Source organism: Rhinoraja longicauda, chromosome 18 (genome assembly GCF_053455715.1).
Source record: "Rhinoraja longicauda isolate Sanriku21f chromosome 18, sRhiLon1.1, whole genome shotgun sequence".
NCBI lineage: Eukaryota > Metazoa > Chordata > Chondrichthyes > Rajiformes > Arhynchobatidae > Rhinoraja > Rhinoraja longicauda.
Genome location: NC_135970.1, coordinates 18,108,610 through 18,133,805, shown reverse-complemented (window position 1 = coordinate 18,133,805; position 25,196 = coordinate 18,108,610). Strand labels below are relative to the sequence as shown.

At 43.8% G+C, this 25,196-nt stretch overlaps 2 protein-coding genes across 2 annotated transcripts in view; one reads left to right on the top strand and one right to left on the bottom strand.

The window, feature by feature from the left end:
* The window catches only part of LOC144602290 (galanin peptides-like), a 411,360-nt gene that overhangs the window by 30,156 nt on the left and 356,008 nt on the right, over positions 1 to 25,196 (bottom strand). The window lies entirely within an intron of this gene.
* The window catches only part of LOC144602286 (sperm-specific sodium:proton exchanger-like), a 159,929-nt gene continuing 139,181 nt past the window's right edge, over positions 4,449 to 25,196 (top strand). The window contains exons 1-3 of the mRNA XM_078415200.1: positions 4,449 to 4,659; positions 8,186 to 8,286; positions 11,653 to 11,781. Of these exons, the coding sequence (XP_078271326.1) occupies positions 4,449 to 4,659; positions 8,186 to 8,286; positions 11,653 to 11,781 (441 nt within the window). The remainder of the gene's footprint in view (positions 4,660 to 8,185; positions 8,287 to 11,652; positions 11,782 to 25,196) is intronic.

Sequence of the window (25,196 nt, the reverse complement as noted above, 5' to 3'; positions counted from 1 at the left end):
TCCAAAACCTACAGGGACTTACTTGGCTTCTGTAAATTGTCCCTAGCGTGCATGGGGTGATCGCTAGTCGGCGCGGACTCCGTGGTCTGAAGGGCCTGTTTCCACGCTGTATTTCTAAAGTAAATTAAAGTAACCTTGGCTAAATGCACTGGAATAAAGGAGCACTAAACGGAAAACAGAAATCTACAAAAATAGCGAGAGCAACCTCAATGGAATGAGAAATGTTCGTACACGGGATGAAGGATGCACACACGAGACTGGCATAGCGCGGCATCTGAAAGTGAAGGGTAGAACAAAGCGTTAAGATTTCTTTGGAAACGTTCGTTCGAGAAATAACCCGGGTGTGCCAAGAAAAAGCAAAATAAATTGAATATCAATGTTTGAGTGTTGTGATCTTACCTTGACTTGGACGTGGTACGTTTTCTTTTGAGCTCAGTAGTGCGAAACTTTTAAAGCGATTGAAGTAACTGATCGAACACAGCTGGCTCTCGATTGGAAAGAATGCTGACATAACATAAGTTCTCGGAAAGACCAGTGTAAGCAATGCACTGTGTAGTCGCGGACATCATCAATCTCTCTTCCGTGTAACAAGCTCTATTTACTCTGTATGTCACCCCCATCAGAACCAAAATTGCACCTATTAGAATAGGTTAGGTATACTTTCAGATGATTTGGCTGCAGAGACACAGATCACATAATTACATTTGATGAGTGCTGACTGAACAAAACTCTAATTGCCTACCGTGCGTTTCCAATGAACTGCTGGTCAAATCAAACAGAGGGATGTACATTTAGATTTTCTTTTGCTTCTCAGAAGTTTGATATTATCTGTGCCGCACAGACGACTTTCTAAATTATACAGTTACAAAAATGTGAATATACATAATTTCCGGACTGGATATCAAAAATGTATCATTACTCCCTCCCCCGTGACGCCAATCCATATTACCGATCAAAATGGTACTTGAAGCCACACAATTTGCCTCTATTTTGCCAAGGTTTTTTTAATGTATTAAAAATCCCTATTTCTGCTCCAAGGAGAACCGCACCAGAGTTTCTGGGCTATCTTTGTAAATGAAGTCTTGAGGCTATTCTCATAATTATTTTCGCACTTTCTCTTGAGTTTTCAGGTCATTACCAGAGTACAATAAACAGAATTGGAGGCAATGTTTTTGTATTCAATGCCTCCATTTATAAAACCCATGATAACAAATATTTTACCCACTTTCTCAACCTAACCTGCTGCCTTCAAAGTATTATGCCCATATCTTTGTACCTGCGCCTCCTTCAGCATTATACAACGTTGTCTACGTTGTCATTCCTTGTTTATCCTGCCAAATGTATCATTTGGTACTTATGCACATTAAAATTCACTACATGACTGCCCATTCCATCCATCTATACCCTCTCGATTTCTTTATCCTTCTTATTGTTTACCGTACTCAACTGCCAAGTCTGCCAAACTGTAAATGATACCCTGTCCATACTCAGTCATGACATCCCTAAAATTCTACTACTCCTGAGACCTAGCTCCAATCTCTCCTCATAACTGAACAATGCCATCCCAAGCAACATCCTGGTGAATATACCTTGAACCCTCTCCAGAGCTATCACATATCTGCAGTCAATCGACTGCTCCATATTGAAGAATGCTGCAGCAAATGTAAATAAGTAAGCCATTGCCATCACTGACTTCATCAGTGTGTGGAGAAATGTGTACCAAAGAAGACAATACATACCCCAGCCAAAAATTATGGACGAACCACAATGCCATTCTAAGGGGAAATCTTAAGTCTGCAGGATTTGAAAACAATCCCAAATGGTACAAGAAATTTATGATCTTTGCAAAGCAATCAAGCATGCCAAAAGGAAATTTCGGTCCAAGCTGGAATCCCAAGATAACCATATGGACACCCATCGATTGTGGCAAGGCTTGCATGCTATAATGGGATACAAAGTGAAGTCAGGCAGTATCGCTAACTAGAACATGATCCTTCCCGACGAGGTCAATGCATTTGACGTACACTTTGAACAGCAGGTTGGTGGAAGGATTTGGGTGTATCCATGTGCACTGTCACAGAGACAGGAATGGTTTTCCTGGGAGTGATTCCACAGAGAGCAACTCGCGCAGATGGAGTCGGTGACTGCATCTTCATGACCTGCACAGACCAGCTGGCAAAACTGTTTAACCTATATTTAACCTATCCCTAATCCATTCTGAAGTTCCCACCTACTTCAAGGAGACAACTATCATCCCTGTCCCAAAGAAAAGCAAAGTGGAGTGCCTCTATTTTGTGCACTCTGTATATTCCCCTTTGCTCTAACTAAAACAAAGCTTTTCACTGTACCTGTACACGTGACAATAATAAACCGTAATCTAAACCCCAATGAGTACCGTCTCGTAGCTCTGACATCAACTATCATGAGATGCTTTGAGAGACTGGTGATAGCGCATATTAACTTAAGCCTCTGAGACAACCAAAAACCACTGCAAGTTGCTCACCATCGCAATAGATCCATGGCAGGTGCCATCTCCCAATCCCCACACTGATCTCTGGACCATCTAGATGACAGGAACACCTATGTCAGATCCTATTTATTGACTAGCACCACCTTCAATACCATAATCCTATCCAAGCTCATCTCTAACTCCTGGATCCAGGTACTCCAAATACGTACAGGTATGTAGGTTAATTGGCTGGGTAAATGTAAAAATTGTCCCTAGTGGGTGTAGGATAGTGTTAATGTGCGGGGATCGCTGGGCGGCACGGACTTGGAGGGCCGAAAAGGCCTGTTTCCGGCTGTATATATATGATATGATATGATATGATTAGCACATCCATCTGCTACTGGATCCTTGACTTTCTGACCCATAGACCACAATCAGTGATGATAGGTAACAATACATTTTCGACAATAATTTTCAACACCAGTGCCCCAAAAGGACGAGTTCAGCCTCTTATAATACTGCCAACATGTTCACGACCATGCGGACAAATTATGCTCCAAATCCATTTAGACGTTTGCAGATGACACCACTGTCGGATCAGGAAAAGAAATACAGCACAAAATTAAAAATGGGAGCGAAACACTTAACACGTGAACCATAGGAAAGATAGACCGGAGGGAGAATAAAGAGCATAACTAGAATGTTTTCGGAGGAAAAGTCTAACTCTTATTGTGCACAAAAATTCCTGCATTGAGTAGAACACAAAGCATTGGAGTAATTCAGCAGGTCATGCAGCATCCGAGGAGTATATGGGTAAGTGATGTTTCAGATCGGAATCTGCTTCAGACTGTAGAAACAAGTAACTGCAGATGCTGGTTGTAGAGTAAGGGTTAGACAAACAATTTCAGCTAAAATGGGAAATTGAGTTCTCGGCTAAATTAGCAGCACAACCCCTTGAAAACAAGATTCAAACACACTGTTTTCCAGATAGTGGGAGATATTTTCTGCACCCGTCAATGCGTGAGAACTTACAATGCCCGTGAAGGTCTGACTCTTACACAGATCTGACTCTTTTCACCACAGCCTAGCCTTTCTCAGGCCTTTCTATGGGATAGCGTAGTGTTGGTAAACAAAACACAACAGCAATAGTTGGGTAGACCACCCTCGCCCCCTGCCGCAAGTAGTGTAGAAACGTTGCAGACAACGGGGGCTTATGATTGGTTCGGGGAGGGGGCAGTGGCACAGTCTGCTCTGATAAGAAATGCCATAAAGGATGGTGTCGGGCGCCCTTTCGAGGATAGAGCCCCAGCCTTGGACTGTGTCACGAACGGTGCCAGGTGATCGAGAACAGAAACATCCTGCAGCGTGCTCTGCTGTGTACTCTGGGTTTGCAAATGCGTACGAGGATATTTGGGGAGACATGAGTGTAAGTGCCTTATTTAGTAGTGTAATATATTACTTAGTGAATCAAACTCTGTTGTCTGAATCCGGTGATTTATGGAACACAACACTGGTTTACACAAAAGGACACAAAGTGTTGGTGTAACCTGGTGTAGCCTGAAGCATGGTCTCGACCCGAAATGTCACCTATCCATGTGTTCCACAGCTGCTGCCTGATTCGCGGAGTTACTCCATCACTTTGTGTCTTTTTGATAACTAGAGTGTTTATCGAATGGGGGCGAGGGAACTCTTCGGTTGCACACTACGATTCCAGCAATGCGCACAAAGTGCTGGAGTAACTCAGCAGGTCAGGCAGCATCTGTGGAGGACTTTGAGGTCGAGACCCTTCATCAGACGAGTTGTCCCAGTGCTGAGGAGGTGGTGGAGGAGGAAGAAAGAAAGGAGGGAGGGTGGTCAGCGCATCACGTGTCTCGAAATCGCACGTCCATTCGCTGACGGAGTCGCATGCGCTGGTCGGTCCCTCGTTCAAACGTAAGCGGAATTCGGAGCGCGCGGGTGGAGAACTGCCGGCCAGGGCGCCATTGGACAAGTGTGAATCATGGACGTGTTGCTCAACATTTCGCGAGGCTGGTCGCGGCACACACTTGGTGAAGATGGTGATCAAGTGAAAATACTTGACTTAGACGCTGGAGCGTTTGAAAAGAGTGCAAGAAAGATTCACGCGCTTTTCAAAAGAGATCATTTCAAAATCATGAGCGAAGATATGCCACGTGTCATTCTCTTCATCTTTGCAACCTTTCTGTTGGGAGGTAAAATCCTTGCGATCGTGATGTAAGAACTGCAATTTATGTTGATGCAACGGAGCCTTATGTTGATACCATAGAGCAAAGAAAAAGTTGACTGCCAAACGAAGTTGAATTGATGATTTTAATTTTTTTACAATCCAAAGGTTCAGTGCATATTTTCGGCATTTGAGGGAAGGAAGTAGTCAATAACGGAGAAAATGAGCTGGGTTTTCTTAAAGATGGACCCAAAATGCTCGAGTAACTCAGCGGGACAGGCAGCATCTCTGGATAGAAGGAATGGGTGACGGTTCGGGTCGAGACCCTTCTTCAGACTGAGAATCAGGGGGAGAGGAAGTCATCTAGATATGGAAGTGTAAGGTGTGAAAACGCGAGATCAAAGGGGACAAAGTTCAAGGAAAATGTAGAATGGATCATTGTTAACTGAGGGGAAGATGACAGCGAGGCATACAATTAGTAAAAATGTAATCAATACAGGAATACAGGAATACAGAGCTTTATTTGTCATTCGGTACCGAGGTACCGAACGAAATTACATTGCAGTCACACACAAAAAAAAAAGAAGCAAAAAAAAAGAAAAAAAAGAACACAAGACACATGACCCCAACACAAACATCCATCACAGTGACTCCAAACACCCCCTCACTGTGATGGAGGCAACAAAACGTCCACTCTCTTCCCCACGCCCACGGACAGATAGCTCGTCCCTGACCGACCCGCACAGTCCCCGCAAGGGGATGGAAGTCCCCGCGGCCGAGCCGCACCGGGCGCTGAAAAGTCCCGCGGCCGAGCCGGGCGATTGAAGGCCCCGCGGCCGAGCCGTACAGGGTGCTGAAACGTCCCGTGACCAAGCCGGGCGATGGAAGGCCCCGCGGCCTAGCTGCACCGGGCGATGTTAGGTCCCACGGCCGAGTCGCACCAGCGATGTAAAGTCCCGCGGCCTAGCCGCACCGGGCGATGGAAGGCCCCGCGGCAGAGCCGCGCCCCGCGCCGTGAGGAAGAGACCTAAAAAGGAAAGGTTTCCTCCACCCCACCCCCCCACACATACACAGCCAAAAAAGAAAAACAAAAACCATCCCAACACCGACACACAACAAAAAAAAGGAAAAAAGACGAACAGACTGCCAGCAGAGGACAGTAAAACTAGTTTGAGAACTGGGATGGGGAAGGGAGTTACTTGAAGTTGGAGAAATCAATATTCATACCGCTGGGTTGAAAGCAGCCCAAGTGAAATATTGTTGCTCTAATTTGCGATGGGCCTCACTCTGGCAGTGGAGGAGGCCCAGGACAGAAAGGTCAGTATTGGAATGGGAGGGGGAGGTAAAGTGCTTAGCAACTGGGAGATCACATTAGGCCTAGGGGGTCTGAGTGGAGGTGTTCAGCGAAACGATCGCCGAGCCTGTGCTTGGTCTCGCCGATATGTGAGTTCACACCTGGAACAGCAGATACGGTAGATGAGGTTGGAGGAGGTGCAAGTGAACCTCTGCCTCACCTGAAAGGACGGTCAGGGTCCTTGGACAAAGTCGAGGGAGGAGGTATAAGGACAGGTGTTGCATCTCCTGTAGTTGCAGAGGAAAGAACCTGGGGAGGGGGTGGTTTGGGTGGGAAGGGATAAGTTAACCAGGGAATTGTGAAAGGAACGGTTTCCGGAAACTGAAAGAGTTGGAGATGGGAAGATGTGGCTAGTTGCGGGATCCCGTTGGAGGTGGCAAAATGTCGGAGGATTATGTGCTGTACGCGATGGCTGATGGGTGAAAAGTGAGGCCTGGGGTGCCTCTGTCCCTGTTGCGACTGGGAGGAGGGGGGAGCGAGAGCGAAGTTGTGGGATACTGAGGAGACCCATGTGATGGCCTCATCTATGATGGAAGAGGGGATGCCCCGTTCCCTAAAGAATGAGGACATCTCAGATGTCTGTTGTGGAACACTTCATCTTGCGCGCAAACACGGTGTGAAACAGAGGACTTGGGAGTAGAGGATAGAGTCTTTGCAGAAGGCAGGGTTGGAAGAGGTGTAGTCTAGATAGCTGTGGGAGTCAGTAGGTTTACAATAGATGTCAGTCGATAGTCTATCTCCTGTGATGGAGACGGTGAGATCAAGAAACGGAAGGGAGATGTCGGAGATGGTCCCAGTGACTTTGAGTATCATATCATATCATATATATACAGCCGGAAACAGGCCTTTTCGGCCCACCAAGTCCGTGCCGCCCAGCGATCCCCGTACACTAACACTATCCTACACCCACTAGGGACAATTTTTACATTTACCCAGCCAATTCACCTACATACCTGTACGTCTTTGGAGTGTGGGAGGAAACCGAAGATCTCGGAGAAAACCCACGCAGGTCACGGGGAGAACGTACAAACTCCTTACAGTGCAGCACCCGTAGTCAGGATCGAACCTGAGTCTCCGGCGCTGCATTCGCTGTAAAGCAGCAACTCTACCGCTGCGCTACCGTGCCGCCCTACAGGATGGAAATTGGCTGTGACCTTAATGAAGTCTGTGAGTTCTGTATGGGTACAGGAAGTTGGCTCCGATGGAGATTGCGTTTGGAGATAGGGCCAGTGTACGCCTGGAATAGGGATTGTTCGATGTACCTTGGATTTACAGTTTTACTTAGACAAATGAGTGAAATAAACGTATCTTCAAAATTAATTTTTCTTCAAATATTAAATACTTTATTCTTATACTGGAAAATCTCCATGAGTTTAAAATACTTTCTGAAGTTTCGCAGCCACATAGGTGTGTAATCAGAACTATGTCTTGTTTTTCAGAAATTATTGAGAAGAATTGGTATGGTGAAAGCCAAATTGGGGGGAAAGTACTTCTCAGTGTAGCTGGATATTAGTTGTATTGCACACACCTAGACAGTGCAATATAAATTTAGTCCACTGTCATTCATAGCTCTGGTAAAATAAAATATTCATGTTGAGGCTTGTAGTTGAGGCACATAAACACAAACGTCATTGAAGACATTCTAAAGAATAAAAGTTAATTGAATGTATGAAAGTAATTCAAATATCAGAATTTTATTTCAATCTCTGAATTCTGTATTTTTGCCCATCAGTCCTCAGCCATCGCCCTCTTCTGCTGCCACTTAATCAATTGCATTGGCTTTTTTCAGAGCCCAATGCAAACCCAGTAATTGTTATGAAGAACTTGTTGGATAGGTTCCTGAATCAAAAGGTTTATATAAAATGTCACAATTCCCAATATCATACTTAATATTCTGAATTAATTTCTGTTTTTTAAACATCTTTATTAATATGTTTAGTTTTGTAATCTTATCCACAATTTCCATTTTTTTGTCAGACTATATTTTTGTGAGAAAGATTGGTATTTTTGTTTTTCTGTTACATTCTATCTCTTGAATTGAGCTAATCCCTGAAATATTCATAGAAAGCACAATGGAATTTTAAAACAACTGCGACGGATAGTGTTTTTATAATAATTCGAATCTTTGCTTATTTGATGATTGTACCAATGTGAGGTATTTTATTTAGCTTACTAAAATTTGCTGTGTTCTATTTTTCAGCTGTGATCAGAACTGCACTGAAAAGAATAAAGCTTCCATACACAGTCATTGTCTGTTTAGCTGGTGTTGGTTTTGGAGCATTAAGTATCAAGTTTCCAGTGGTATGAATCTCAATCTTATTACAATGTTATAGCTAACATTTAAAAAAAATCTTCAAACAAAATATTGTTTGAATACCACTTTGTTGGATGTTAAAATTTCCTTCATAATCTTAGCTTCTCATACACTCTATTTAGATAAGGAGATCAGATAATTAGATTTGTTTATTATTGTCACATGTACCAAAGTACATTGAAAAGCTTTAGTTTGCATGCTATCCAGTCCAAGAAAAGACTATACTTGATTACAACAATCACATTCCTGAATCATCACACTAATAGTCCTACTTATTCATCTATATTTGTATTATAAACTTATATTAAATTAAATGTTTGAAGATGCTAGATAAACCTATTCATAAGATTGGTTTGTTGTTAGGCATGAATTAGAATTACTATGGAGGTCATACATTACATTATTATATTATACACTATGTGTTCTGATTGAGGCCAATTCATAAGGGGGGAATTGTAGGCCGCTATAGGAATGATGCAGAAATCTGGAGAACTTTGGATTATAATTCTAGCATCCGTCAGTTGCAACCCTTGTCGGTATTGGGATTTATGATACAGTAAACAGAAAACAATCTACATGGCAAAAGGTCTGTTTTACTTGGTACTGCAGTGTATTGCATTTTACTTTAATGCAGAATCTATAATCTGAAACAGAATTATGACTGAAAATTGAAACAATAACATCATTACAACAGCAATTTAGGGAATAAAGGCCACCTGAAAAATGCAAATTGATTGATTATTTGGGGAAATGTGAGTCAAGGATGCATATTTTGTATAAAAATTATAATTTTCTCTGAAGTTTTTAATCTGGCTGCAAGAGGTGTGCAACTGAATTCTAACCCATGATGCATTGATTGTAAGGTATTCATGTTGCCTGCAGCAGTGGATTGTGGTGGAATGGGAGAGTTAGGAGGTGACATATGCAATATGCACTATACTAAGAAGAATGGAATATGTGTTTGCAGAGGTAGGCATTATGAATGAATAGAAAAATGTAAGCAAGCATGCTTGCGGTACAGGATAAAATAGGACCAGCTTTCTTTTGTTTTGAAGGTTAATGTCTGCAAGAGGAGGAGATAGTGATTGACTATGATCCAGTGGAAGTGGCGGCGCCTAACGGCTGCGGCTCGCTAGCAGTCTGTTCGTCTTTTTTCCTTTTTTTTTTGTTGTGTGTCGGTGTTGGGATGGGTTTTTTTTTTGTTGTTGTGTATGTGTGGGGGGTGGGGGAAACCTTTCTCTTTTAGGTCTCTTCCTCACGGCGCGGGGTGCGGCTCAGCCGTGGGGCCTAGCATCGCCCGGTGCGGCTCGGCCGCTGGACTTAACATCGCCCGGTGCGGCTTGGCCGCTGGACTTAACAGTGCCCGGCGCGGCTCGGCCGCGGGACTTTTCATCGCCCGGTGCGGCTCGGCCGCGGGACTTTACATCGCTGGTGCGGCTCGGCCGCTGGACTTAACAGTGCCCGGTGCGGCTTGGCCGCTGGACTTAACATCGCCCGGTGCGGCTCGACCGCAGGACTTTACATCGCCCGGTGCAGCTCGGCTGCTGGACTTTTCATCGCTGGTGCGGCTCGGCCACGGGGCTTAACATCGCCCGGTGCGGCTCGCCCGCGGGGCTTTTCATCGCTGGTGCGGCTCGGCCACAGGACTTTTCATCGCTGGTGCGGCTCGGCCGCGGGGCTTTACATCGCTGGTGCGGCTCGGCCGCGGGACTTTTCATCGCTGGTGCGGCTCGGCCACGGGACTTAACATCGCCCGGTGCGGTTCGGCTGCGGGACTTAGCTGCGCAAGGCTCGGTCGCGGGGCCTTCCATCGCCCGGCTCGGCCGCGAGACGTTTCAGCGCCCGGTGCGGCTCGGCCGGGGGGACTTCCACCCCCTTGCGGGGACTGTGCGGGTCGGTCGGGGACGAGCTGTCTGTCCGTGGGCGTGGGGAAGAGAGTGGAAGTTTTGTTGCCTCCATCACAGTGAGGGGGTGTTTGGAGTCACTGTGATGGACGTTTGTGTTGGGGTTATGTGTCTTGTGTTCTTTTTTGTATGACTGCTATGTAGTTTCGTTCGGTACCTTGGTACCGAATGACAAATAGAGCTCTGTTGAACTGTTGAACTGTTGAACTGCAGAAGCAAAGCAGTACACATACCCCAGTTTGCATTGATGGCGCCGAAGTAGAGAGGTTGAAAAGTTCAAAGTCCCAGGAGTTAATATCACCAACAACTTCTCATGGACCACCCATATTGAAGCCACGACCAAGAAAGCACACCATCGCCTCTACTTCCTTCAAAGGCATAGGAAGTTAGGCATACCTCCAACAACGCTCACCAATCTCCACAGATGTGCAATAGAAAGCATTTTATCAGGATGCATCACAGCTTGGTTTGGGAGCAGCTCCATCCAAGGCAGCATGTAGTTGCAGCAAATTGTGGATGCAGCCCAGACCATCACACAAACCAACCTCCCTTTCATTGACTCCATTTATACCTCAAACTGCCTCAGCAAGGCCAGTAGCATAATCAAGGATGAGCCGCGCACTGGCCACTCCCTCTAGTCCCCCCTCCCATCAGACAAAAGGTATAGAAATGTGAAAACGCCTACCTCCAAAATTGGGGATAGTTTCTTTCGAGCTATTATCAGGCAATTGAACCATCCTACCACAACTAGAGAGCAGCCCTGAACTACTATCTATCTCATTGGTGACTCTTGGACTATTTTTGATCGGACTTTACTGGCTTTATCTTGCACTAAACATTATTTCCTTATCATGTATGTGTACACAACAAATGGCTTGATTGTAATCATGTGTGGTCTTTCCGCTAACTGGTTAGCATGCAACGCAAGCTTTTCATTGTACCTCGGTACACGTGACAATAAACTAAACTGAACTGAACTGGTTATAATTGAATTCCAAAAGTCATTTGAGGCTTTCAAAATATTGTATCATGTGTAAGTAAACTTGAATGCTGGTTTAGTGTAGGTGGCCAGAAAGAAGAGGGGCATGATTTGAGAATTAAGCAACATTATTTAGTTAACAGAGTTAAAAGAAAAGAGTAAATTTAAACTGCATTGTGTTTGGTAATAGATTGATAAAACTGCAATAGATTATTAATGATGTGGGAAATCAAAAAACGATGGCAAATTTCTAGAATGTCTCAATGAATTTCCAATGTGTAAAGGAGTACAGGACACTGGGGAATTGCTATAAAGAAACTTATGGGTGATTTGAAAGGATAAATTAGATAACTAAAACATCATATTTTTTGTATTATATAAATATATTGGATTGTGCATTCCAGGTCCATTTAAAATATTACTGTAGACTTGTATATTAATATAGGTACATAATTCTGGATGTTTTGCAGGTTAACCGGTATACTGAAACCATGGCAAACATTAATCCAAGGCTGCTTATTCATGCATTTATGCCAGTTCTGATATTCAGCAGTGCATTTGAAATTGAATCTCACATATTCTTGAAGTCACTTTCACAGGTCTGTTTTTAAACTTTCTCTTTATCTTTTCACAGCCTAGATATCTTTATGGTAGTTCCTCTTTAATTTTTTGAAATTACCAGTGCCTAGAAATTGCAAATTTGCATCCATTTACAGATATATTGCATATTTGAAATTAGATTTGAACATGTACTTAGTTTTACGTTGTTATTTGGGGTATAAAACTCCAATTGGCTTGAATAAAATAAAATGACCTCGCTGTGGGCTATGTCTCTTGTTATTAACAACTCAGCTTTTATTACCACTTCACAATGGTGGATTTAAATGGGCAAGGGAAATGTGACACTGGTATGTTTGCAGAATGAAAGAGGAACTCTTAAACTACTTAGAAATAGGACTAGAGGTTAAGGCTATTAGAATCGTTAAGCAACTGGTTTATTAGAAGTTAAGGTCTGGAGCAATAATCTGGAGGAAAAACTCAGTGGGTCAAGGGGCATCTGTGGACTGAAAAGTTTTGAGACCCCAAATGTAAATTATTCCTTGCTATCCACAATAGTGCCTGACCCATTGAGCTCCTCCACCTGATTGTTGGTTGCCTCAAATTCCAGCATTTACAGACTCTTGTATCTCCTATCGATTGATGTGAATTCCATTCCCAGAATAACAGCTGTGAAATTTAAATTCAAATAAATTGATCTAGAATATAAGATGGTAAGAGAAATAATGACTGAAATTACTGTATGAACCACGCACAGCTCACGAATATCCTGAAGTGATGTCTCTTAACATCCCTTTGAAATAGCATGGCAACCGGCTCTCAGTTGGCAATGGTTAATAAATATAATTGGCCTTGTCAATTATGTCAACATCCAGTTAATTAATTAACAAAAAATGATGAGGGAGTAATAAGATAGCAGAAGGGAAGTGGCAAGAGATGTAAATTGAGTGATGTGAAGGTGGAAAGCAATTGATGCTTGTAACTGTAATTTTGCCGGAGGGAGTTGGCAACACTTATTTCTGGGGGGTTGGGGTGGAGAAACAAATTGGGTTGAGTGAGAAGTTTATTTTTCTAAGCTGTAGAAATCCATGCATTATGTGTTGGAGATGCAGATCAGTGGATGAAAGGACTTGATTGTGGTTTGAATAGATCTAATGGGGCTCTGTTCTGAAATTCGTTGTTGCCATCAGCCAGTTTTATTTCGAAGGTACTGATGAATATAAAGTGGTTGATGTCTTTGGGAATTCTGGTTTGCATTTCACCATTGAATGCACTGGTACATTGGAGGCAAACATGGCAATTAGAAACCAAAGATTTAAGAGACGTTTTGAAGCCAAAGCAACGAGAATTCTTTATATGGCTTTGAGACAGGCAGAGCTATGAAGCGCTGTGATCATTCTTTGCAAACTAGCGCAGTGGATTCCTGATTTATTTTGTGTTTACGCCATACTTCCACTGATTGTGACAAGTGTATGTGGGAAAGGTTAAGGATTTTTAAAGCCGTTGAATACAGCAGGCTAACTGCAATCCGGCCTACAAATCTAGATAGTAATTACATATTGATATCTAGTAGATTGTCTTGAGGTTTTCTCTTTGAATGTTATTAGCTACTGTCTTACGAAGTAAACCCAAATGTTGGCTTTTCTTTTAATCTACAACATAAATAAAGGAAGCTTTTACGGAGGTGTGTTCAAAATGTGATGCATTGTTACTTCATTTCAGTTGTGATTTTAAGTCCAAAACTAGTCTTTAACTTACAAAGTTGTGAGGAGTTGATGAATTGGGAAATTGGGTCAAATGTTATGATAGATGGTGACCATCAGTACACATTTAAAGAGATATTTGAAAAGTTGCATTCTACTGAGAAATAAAATCTGTGAGGGAAATATTATCTTTGTCTAACTGTAGGTTGAGGATAATGTTCTGATGAGAAGAGACATGTAAATGTCACACAGAGAGTGTCCTCGAGGACTGGGGTGGGTTTTCAAAATTGATGAAGGGGTGAAAAATGATAATGACAGTAAACTAGGACTAAGAAGGCGCACCTGCACCTCTAGTTTCTTATAAGTTTAAAGAGATTTGGCATGTCACCGAATACTCTAACAAACTTCTACAGATGCACTGTATAAATATTCCAGCTGGTTGCATCATTGCCTAGTACTTCATTTACAAAGCATAGGAATGCAAGAGGCTGCAGAGAACAGTGGACTTGGGCCATTCTATCATAGGCACAGCCCTCCCCTCTATTGAAAGCATCTACATGAGCATCTACCGTCTTAAGAAGGCAGCGTCTATCATCAAGGATCCCCAATGTTTGGGTCATACTTCCTTCTCGCTGGTACCATTGGGCAGGAGGTCCTGAAGCCTGAAGTTCCACACCACCAGGCTCGGAACCAGCATTCCACAAAAACCATCTTGAACCGACCTGCTCAACCTTAATCCTACCTCGCAAAGCAACACTATGGACCACCTCATGCATTACTACAGGACTTGTTTTCTTATTGTGTTTTTGCGCTAATGTCTTTATTTTTTATAGTCTTTTCCTTCTCACTGTCTTGTGCAATTTACATGCAATTGATGTGCAATTTATGTTTCTGTTGTCCGTGTCTGTGATGCTTCTGCAAGCAACATTTTCATTGCACTGTGCCTCTCTGTACTTGTGCATATGACAATAAACTTGATTTGACTCAACATGCTTTAAAATGGGCTGATTCTAGTTGAGAGATGCATAGTAGTAGCGAGGGCATTCGGAGGATTTCCGGCCATTTTAGAATTGTTAAATGATCTTTTATATCACTTGAGGAGGTCTTTGGTGTGAAGATATTTGTGAAAGGCAGTACACCTTGCAGTGCAATACAGGTCATAATGTTTGGTCTCCAGGTTCGGCCATGGGCACTTGTATCGTCTGCTTCAGTTAAGAATCCAATCACTGAACCAAGGATGATTGCAATGCAGCTGTGACCATTATCTTGGCTCTGGAATATATAAATAGCAAAAAAAAATATTAGGCTTAAGGTATTTATTTATGATATTTGCAAAATGCCTATGGTCAAAGAAATTTAATTGTAAATTGATGGCTAGTGGATCAAATTCGGAGGACATTGTGTTCCACTTTATTCACTGAAACTGCCTTACTTGCTGTGTTGGACTGGCAAGAGTATCTGGCCAAAAAAAGTGGAAGATTTTAATGCTGTTATTGAAAACAAGTAAGGAGGAGTGGAAAGAAACGACCTTTGTCTTGTAGGTTGTAACATTAATAGATCCATCTACTTTTCCTTTATTTAGGAACAATGTGTCAACCATTTTGCATTATCAAGGAGGCTATAACAGACCCATGTTACTTACTATAGCCACAAGTGGAATATTAAATTGAGATATGAAGAATATTTCCTGTGGTTGTCAAGGTGATTGTGACAATTTTGCAGTGTGCTTCATTCTGGCCGTTGCAGTAGATATTAGCAAAATCTATTTAGTTGTAAACTGCAATAGTTGTGTAGTCACTGATTTTTAACAAAGCAAGGAATAAATTTGCATTGCTTTCCAAAAGATAACAAGGTGCATAAAGTTAAGCCAGGGTCATTTTACCTGTGTTGCTTCTATGCTGCCTTCTGTGCTCTCAATTACAGCTCCCACTTCTTTGTTGAAGGAGATTCTGTTGCTGAGCTGTTTCTTTACATCATGTCATATAGTTTCATGCTTGGATTTTTGATACTTCTCATGATAAATTCATCAGTGCCAGTCTTTTCTACTCGCTGTCACTCGTAAGAAGAGCCAAGGTTGTTTTAATCATTTGGGATTCCTCAGAATTGACCCTTGATTCTCATCAATAAAATAGCTCAACCCTCTTCAGATGATTGGCTATTATTTTATGTAAGTTAAATGATTAAAGGTCTGATGGCTCTTTTTGCTAAAGACTTAATTGAAATGCACATATTACTTTAACATTCTGCATAGTCAAATTCCCAAATTGTTCTTCATAACTTGGCAATTGCCAGAATTTGTCCACATCACAGCCTGCTTGACAATTGTTCTGTTCTTTAATATTCATTTTATCACAGCACACATTCCATGAAACTTGTTTGCAGATTCACCTGCTCTTTTCCTATTTCCTTTTAATTTTGTTCCAAGTCCTTTCAATTTTTTACATTGGCAACAAAGATTCAGTTCTTTCATTTTGTTGGTTGCTGGGTTCCAGACAGTCAGGAACTAGCTGCCTCAGGATGTGCATGCATCGGGGTTGTACGTTGTAGCTGGTTGTCGGTTCCTTCTTTAAGAACGTAGATAACCTGGCTAAGGGCTGAACATGCATCTTGTTATAAACCCACTGAGTCCCACAACTATCTGGAATACACTTCTTCACACCCTGCTTCCTGCAAAGACTCTATCCCCTACTCCCAATTCCTCCGTCTATGCCACATCTGTGTCCAAGATGAGGTGTTCCATACCAGGACATCTGAGATGTCCACATTCTTTAGGGAACGAGGGTTCCCCTCTTCCATCGTAGATGAGGCCTTCATATGTGTCTCCTCAGTACCCTGCAGCTCCGCCCTTGCTCCTCTTCCCCCTAGTCCTTACCTTTCACCCCATCAGCCATCGCGTACAACACATAATCATGTGACATTTTCGCCACTTCCAACGGGATCCCACTGCTGGTCACATCTCCACCCCTTTCTGCCTTCCACAGACACCGTTCCCTCCGCAACTCCCTGATTAATTCATCCCTTCCCACCTAAACCATCCCCTCCCCAGGTACCTTCCTCTGCAACCGCTGGAGATGCAACAGCTGCCCCTATACCTCCTCCCTCGACTCTGTCCCGGGATCCGGACAGTCCTCTCGGGTTAGGCAGAGGTTCACTTGCACCTCCTCCAACCTCATTATTTTCATATATAATTATTATTTTTTAATTTAAAAAAAAATAATATTTCAGATACAGCGCGGAAACAGGCCTTTTCGGCCCACCAAGTCCGCACCGCCCAGCGATCCCCGCACATTAACACTATCCTACACACACTAGGGACAATTTTTACATTTATCCAGTCAATTAACCTACATACCTGTACGTCTTTGGAGTGTGGGAGGAAACCGAAGATCTCGGAGAAAACCCACGCAGGTCACGGGGAGAACGTACAAACTCCTTACAGTACAGCACCTGTAGTCAGGATCGAACCTGAGTCTCCGGCGCTGCATTCGCTGTAAGGCAGCAACTCTACCGTTGCGCCCCCGTGCCGCCCTACTCATCTACTATATCTATTGTTCAAGGTGTGGATTCTTATACATCAAGTAACCCCTGCATCCCTCCTCTCTCTCCATCCCTCCCCCACCCAAATCGTACCAGCTTCAAAGTCGTCTTGTTGAGTCTCATTGTTACTCGTTCTCACCTAACACACAGCTAACAATGGCCTGTTTCCTTTATCATCATTACTTTTTGCATATTTTTCATTCATTTGTTCTATATCTCTCTACATCACAGTCTATATCTCGCGTTTTCCTTTCCCCTGACGTCAGTCTGAAGAAGGGTCTCGACCCGAAACGTCACCTATTCCTTTTCTCCAGTGATGCTGTCTGACCCTCTGAGTTACTCCAGCTTTTTGTGTCTATCGTCGGTTTAAACCAGCATCTGCAGTTCCTTCCTACACTTGCACATGGATATTATGACCCTTGTCAAAAGTCAAATGACAACTTTATAACATAAAAATGTGTTTTCAGTCAACCTTGATGGTGATCAGTTGATGCTTGGGGAATATTTGTCGTTATTTGAAATGGATTTTGGATTGATGAATTTAGTTGGTCCGGGGGGGGGGGGGGGGGGGTGGAATCTGCAGGCAATTATTTAAAAATCATATGGCCCTGATCACTTTTTTTGAAAATATCAATTTTCTAAATTGGAACGTCTGCAACCTTTAAAGAATCAAAGAGATTTTTAGTAGATAGAAAAGGAAAAGAAATGAAATTTACATGTTGAAAATTTTCTTGTTTTATCACTGAGCAGAAAAAATATTAATTTATTCTATAGAGGACTTTATCACGTGCAGAAATATAAAGCTACATGCTAGGCAGACATTGTATTATGTATGCTGTGCAGAATATTTGAATATAATACTGGGATTCCTTTGAATGGAACAAATCGGGGCATTCCAGATCATAGGTCATAAGTCATAAGGGATAGGAATAGAATTAGGCCATTCGGCCCATCAAGACTACTCCGCCATTCAATCATGGCTGATCTATCTTCCTCCTAACCCCATTCTCCTGCCTTCTCCTCATACAATACAATACAATACAATATATCTTTATTGTCATTGTACAGGGGTACAACGAGATTAGGAATGCGCCTCCCCTACGATGCAATAAATTAATTAGCTAATCAGTATTAATTTAAACAACCCAATGAAACAAATTAGAAACAGTTTTAAAACAGAATAAAGTGCAAGTAGATCTGTGCCGGTTCACTGTGCGATGTGACCATCCGGCTCAGCAGGACCGGTTCATGGCAGCTGTGGCCCTGGGGATGAAGCTGTTCCTGAGTCTGGAGGTGCGGTCGTAGAAGGCCTTGTAGCGTCTGCCCGATGGTAGAAGTTCGAACAGACTATTGCAGGGGTGTGAGGAGTCTTTGTGAATGCCGGTGGCTTTTCTGAGGCATCGTGTGTTGTAGATGCCCTCCAAGGCTGGTAGCTGTGTTCTGATAGTCTTTTGAGCTCTATGGACTACCCGCTGAAGAGCTTTCCTCTCTGCCTCCGTGCAGCTGAGATACCACACAGGGATGCCATGTGTTAGGATGCTCTCTATGGTGCAGCGGTAGAAGGTTGTCAGCAGCTGTTGGGGTAGACCAGACCTTTTCAGTGTTCTTAGGTAGAACAATCGTTGCTGCGCCTTCTTGATCAGCGCAGCAGTGTTAGTGGACCATGTTAGGTCCTTCGAGATGTGAGTGCCCAGAAACTTGAAGCTGGACGCTCTCTCCACACTGACCCCATTGATCAGGATCGGGGCGTATTCCCTGTTGTGTGACCTACGGAAGTTGATGGTCAGCTCCTTGGTCTTGGAGGTATTTAGGGACAGGTTGTTATCAGAGCACCAGTCCGCCAGGTTCTGCACCTCCGCTCTGTAGTTTGTTTCATCCCCGTTGGTGATAAGCCCGATCACCGTTGTGTCGTCTGCAAACTTGACAATGGTGTTGGTGTCGAATGCAGGAACACAGTTGTGTGTGTAAAGGGAGTAGAGCATGGGGCTCAGAACACAGCCCTGTGGTGTGCCGGTACTCAGGGTGATAGTGGAGGACAGGTGTGGGCCCATTCTCACTGCCTGCGATCGCTCCAGCAGGAAGTCGAGGATCCTCTGACACCAGTATTAATCAAGAATATCTATCTCTGCCTTAAATGCAGGTTTCTCCAATTAGACACCATTTTGAGATAACTGAAAATTATGCACACTTAGATGTACTGTGTTTAAATGATATGGAACATCTGTATACTCTGAAAGTGTCTATGGAACAAAGTGTAGTAAATGCAGATTTCCCCATTTATAAAGCTGCATTGTATCTGATGTTCTGTTACTGGAACGTATATCAGAATGATAAGGATAGTGAGGTATGACTGCGTTAATACCTATCACAATGCCCCATATGAGAATATAAGAGGATTGTGGCTCATTGAGGTGATTTTGGAATTCCTGCAAGGAGTGAAACAATGATACTCTATTTTCCCTTTATGGAGAAAATGTGGAAAAGGGAGTTTTTTGGCTTGAATGGAAGTTGCATTCCACAATGAATATATATGCTCCTTACTGCAGCACAAAATTGAATTATCTCACCTGGAAGGGAAACTTGAGTGTGTGATGATATGTCAGCAACAATGCTGCAATATTGTCCACTTATTCCCAGATTGTAATTTTAGTTACTTTTAATTTATGGCTAACATTCTAACCATCTCGTTCCATATCCTATGTTGATATTTTTTACTTTTATGTTCTGTGGGTGACAATCTGTTTTACTGTGCATTATGAGTCATGCTGAATGTTGTATTGGTGAGGATATAAATGTGCACGCATCAAACTTGTTTGATGCATTGGAGGCAGATCATGTTAGTCAAAATTCAAGTTTTAACCTTAGTGCTCCAGCTGATGCCTTATCTTAAATGTATACAACTGAGCAAGTGTTCAGTAGGAAGGATTCACCTTTGCTATTTAAGGAGATCATTAACTCTGTAGGATAGTTTCAAATACCAATAGAAGCTACAGACATTTGGTGTTTTCTGGCAGCTACAGGCATTTGGTGCAACAATTCCGATGTCAAGGGTTATGGGGAGAATGGGGTTAGGAGGGAGAGATAGATCTGCCATGATTGAATGGCAGTGTAGACTTGATGGGCCAAATGGTCTAATTCTGCTCCTATCACTTATGAGCGGGGGGAGTGAGAGAGAGTGTGTTTGTGAGTGAGTGAGAGAGTGTGTGTGTGAGTGAGAGTGTGTGTGTGAGTGAGAGTATGAGTGAGAGGGACAGTGTGAGTGAGTGAGACGGTGCGTGTGTGAGTGAGAGAGTGTGAGTGTGAGAGAGAGTGTGTGTGTGAGTGAGAGAGTGTGAGTGAGAGAGTGTGAGTGAGTGTGAGTGAGAGAGAGAGAGGGAGGGTGTGATGGAGGGAGTGTGTGTGATGGGGTGAAGGAGTGTGAGGGAGGGAGTGGAAGAGAGGATGGGTGTGTGGGAGAAAGGGAGAGGTTGGGTCTGGGAGGGGGAAATAGGGAGGATGGGGTGTGTTCATGGGCATAGAGAGGGTAAGGGAGGGTGGGGAGGAGAGGGAAGAAGGGAATAGGTATGTGGGGGGGAAAGGGAGGATGCGGTGTGTGCTGGGACAGGGTGAGAGAGTAACGGGGGGGTGGGTGGGGGTGAGGTGATGAATGTGGGAGGAGAAGGTTGGAGTGTAAAGGGGAGAGGTCAGGAAGTGGGATTGGAGGTGCAGTGTGGAGGAGGGAAGTGGGATTAAAGGGGGAGTGGGTTGGAGGTGGAGTGTGTGAGTGGGAGGGTGGAGCACCCTGGGGGTGAAGGGGTTGGGGGCAAGTTTAAGAATAAGGGGTAGGCCATTTAGAACGGAGATGAGGAAGAACTTTTTCAGTCAGAGAGTGGTGAAGGTGTGGAATTCTCTGCCTCAGAAGGCAGTGGAGACCAGTTTGTTGGATGCTTTCAAGAGAGAGCTGGATAGAGCTCTTAAGGATAGCGGAGTGAGGGGGTATGGGGAGAAGGCAGGAACGGGGTACTGATTGAGAGTGATCAGCCATGATCGCATTGAATGGCGGTGCTGGCTCGAAGGGCTGAATGGCCTACTCCTGCACCTATTGTCTATTGTCTATGACTGTATGAATTTCAAATGAGCAAATTGCACAGTTGCTCATAGCAGAAATCTTTCCGTCTTGCGTTCTTTGAAGCTTAAGCTCCTGAAATGCAGTTTCTCAGTTCTGCAGTGCTAGTCATGGTGATTAGATTGGCAGAGCAACTGGCACAGGCTCCATTCCCATGTTTAGTGTTACTTCTACCAAATGGACTGTGATAGTAATAGTGAAAAGTATTAAAAAATGTAAGAATGTTTAGCACATCTGTCTACATCAGTATATATTCTTGGCCTGACGAGGAAGGAGGCCTTGTTGCATCAGATACTGGGCAATGATGTTGATTAAGTGGAGCAAAAGTCAATAGGGAAACGACAGGCCATAATAATCTTAGCTTATCCAAACTGAAAAATACTATGGGATGCGGCACAGAAGACTCGGCAGCAGGAAGAAGTAGAAATACTGGATGTACTTAAATTAAATTTGGTCTGCATGCAATATATCCTTTGATGCAAAGGCATTGAGGTTGCAGGGGGCCGAACACAACAATGAAAAACGGGTTGATGCCAAAGTATCAGAAAATTGCAGATTTTGTTAAGAAAAGGGCAGCCAAATTACAAGCCATCCAGTTTTATCCTTTGTAATGGAGGAAACTTTTAAAAACAATAATCTGTGACAAACAATAATGTTGATTTGGATGAGAATGGAGTAGTTAATGGAAGCCAATACTGAATTTTTTAAAAAGCAAATTGAATTTAACAAACATGACATTTTGTGACATTGCAATGGAATTAATAAGGGCTGTGCAGAACACATGGTGAAGATATTGGTTTACGTTATTGTCACACGTTCAGAGGCACTGTGAAAAACTGTTTGGATGCTATGCAGTCAAATCATACAATTCATGAGTACAATTAAGCCATACACAAGTAAAACAGGAAGTGCAAAGATAAAATACCAGTGCTGATAAAACAAAGTGCAATAACTGCAATGAGGTAGGTTGGGAGAGTGAGACTGCACCTCGAGTTTGAGAACTGCTAAGTATTCTGATATCCAATGCCCTCCATAATGTTTGGGACAAAGACCCATCATTTATTTATTTGCCTCTGTACTCCACAATTTGAGATTTGTAATAGAAAAAAAAATCACATGTGGTTAAGGTGCACATTGTCAGAATTTATTAAAGGCCATTTTTATACATTTTGGTTTCACCATGTAGAAATCACAGCAGTGTTTATACATAATCCCTTCATTTCAGGGCACCGTAATGTTTGGAACACCTGGCTTCACAGGTGTTTGTAATTGCTCAGGTGTGTTTAATTGTCTCCTTAATGCAGGTATAAGAGAGCTCTCAGCACTTAGTCTTTCCTCCAGTCTTTCCATCACCTATGGAAAGTTTTATTGCTGTTTATCAACATGCGGACCAAAGTTGTGCCAATGAAAGTCAAAGAAGCCATTATGCGACTGAGAAACAAGAATAAAACCGTTAGAAGCACCAGCCAAACCTTTGGCTTGGCAAAATCAACTGTTTGGAACATCATTAAGAAGAAAGAGAGCACTGGTGAGCTTACTAATCGCAAAGGGACTGGCAAGCCAAGGACGACCTCCGCAGTTGATGACAGAAGAATTCTTTCTGTAGTAAAGAAAAATCCCCAAACACCAGTCCAACAGATCAGAAACACTCTTCAGGAGTAAGGTGTGGATTTGTCAATGACCACCGTCCACAGAAGACTCCATGAACAGAAATACAGAGGCCACACTGCAAAATGCAAACCACTGGTTAGCTGCAAAAATAGGATGGTGAGGTTACAGTTTGCCAAGAAGCACTTAAAAGAGCAACCGCAGTTCTGGAGAAAGGTCTTGTGGACAGATGAGATGAAGATTAACTTATATCAGAGTGATGGCAAGAGCAAAGTATGGAGGAGAGAAGGAACTGCCTAAGATCCAAAGCATACCACCTCATCTGTGAAACACGGTGGTGGGGGTGTTATGGTCTGGGCATGTATGGCTGCTGAAGGTACTGACTCACTTATCTTCATTGATGATACAACTGCTGATGGTAGTAGCATAATGAATTCTCAAGTTCACACAAATGCCTCAAAACTCATTGGCCGACGGTTCATTCTACAGCAAGACAATGATCCGAAACATACTGCTAAAGCAACAAAGAGGTTTTTCAAAACTAAAAAATGGTCAATTCTTGAGTGGCCAAGTCAATCACCCAATCTGAACCCAATTGAGCATGCCTTTTATATGCTGAAGAGAAAACTGAAGGGGACTAGCCCCCAAAACAAGCATAAGCTAAAGATGGCTGCAATACAGGCTTGGCGGAGTCCGGGAGCAGAGCAAGGAAGCCCGTTGGCTGAGCAGTAAAGTAAGTGCTAATCACAGTTGAACAGGCAGTTTAAAAAGAGCGCCAAAAGGAAGTAGTAGTCAATTTGAAAAGTCCGGGAGCAGAGCAAGGACGCCCATTGGCTGAGCAGTAAAGTAAGTGCTAATCACAGTTGAACAGGCAGTTTAAAAAGAGCGCCAAAAGGAAGTAGTAGTCAATTTGAAAAGTCCGGGAGCAGAGCAAGGACGCCCGTTGGCTGAGCAGTAAAGTAAGTGCTAATCACAGTTGAACAGGCAGTTTAAAAAGAGCGCCAAAAGGAAGTAGTAGTCAATTTGAAAAGTCCGGGAGCAGAGCAAGGACGCCCGTTGGCTGAGCAGTAAAGTAAGTGCTAATCACAGTTGAACAGGCAGTTTAAAAAGAGCGCCAAAAGGAAGTAGTAGTCAATTTGAAAAGTCCGGGAGCAGAGCAAGGACGCCCGTTGGCTGAGCAGTAAAGTAAGTGCTAATCACAGTTCAACAGGCAGTTTAAGTGAGAAGTCAGGTAAATTGGACAATCAGGCAATTTAAATTGGTGATATAAGCAAGGCTCACAAAAGGGTGCAGCCCAGTGAGGGAAGTGCCCAGTGAGGGAAGTGCCCAGTGAGGGAAGTGCCCAGTGAGGGAAGTGCCCAGTGAGGGAAGTGCCCAGTGAGGGAAGTGCCCAGTGAGGGAAGTGCCCAGTGAGGGAAGTGCCCAGTGAGGGAAGTGCCCAGTGAGGGAAGTGCCCAGTGAGGGAAGTGCCCAGTGAGAAAAGTGCGAGTCTTTGGCTGCGAGTCTTTGGCGAGGAGGCTGAGGTGAGGAGGATACCATTGTTTTAAGCCAGAGCTGGTTATAGGCACAAGGTGATGGCGGAAAAGTTGGTGCGGTGTGTTTCCTGCAGGATGTGGGAAGACAGGGACGTCGCGGGAGCTTCTGGGAGCTACACCTGCAAGAACTGTGTCCAGGTGCAGCTCCTGAAGGGACGTGTGGTGGAGTTGGAGAGGCAGTTGGATGACCTCAGGGCCATCCGGGAATGCGAGAGTTTCCTCGACAGGACCTATTGTGAGGCTGTCACGCCAAGGGTCCAGGTCGAGCGAAGGTGGGAGACTGTTTCCGGGGGGAGTGGACGTGGACTACAGGAGACCCCAGTGGCTGTGCCTATTGCAAATAGGTATACCCTCTTGGGAACTGTCGGGGCAGAAGACGTTTCCAGTCCGAGTGGCGGACCTGTTGGCAAGGATACACGACAGGGGAGACCGAAGTCTGGAAGAGCCGTAGTGGTCGGTGACTCCATAGTCCGAGGGACGGATAGAAGATTCTGTGGCAGCAGGAGGGACTTGAGGATGGTCTGTTGCCTCCCTGGTGCCAGGGTTCAACACATCACAGACCGGCTTCAGAAAATCCTAGCGAGGGAAGGCGATCAACCTGAAGTCGTTGTGCACGTGGGCACGAATGACGTCGGGCGGAAGAGGAAGGAGGTGCTACAGCGGGAGTTTAGAGAGTTGGGAAAAACGCTGAGAAGTAGGACGTCGAAGGTAGTTATCTCTGGACTGCTACCGGTACCTCGTGCTGGTGAGGCCAGGAACAGAGAGATAGAGGGTATGAATTTATGGCTGAGGGACTGGTGCAGAGAGCAGGGATTTAGATTTCTGGACCACTGGGATCTCTTCTGGGCTAGGGGTGACTTGTACAAAAGGGACGGGTTGCATCTTAACAGCAGGGGGAAAAACATTCTGGCAGGCAGGTTTGCTAGTGTGACACCTGTGGCTTTAAACTAAGTAGTGGGGGGGAGGGG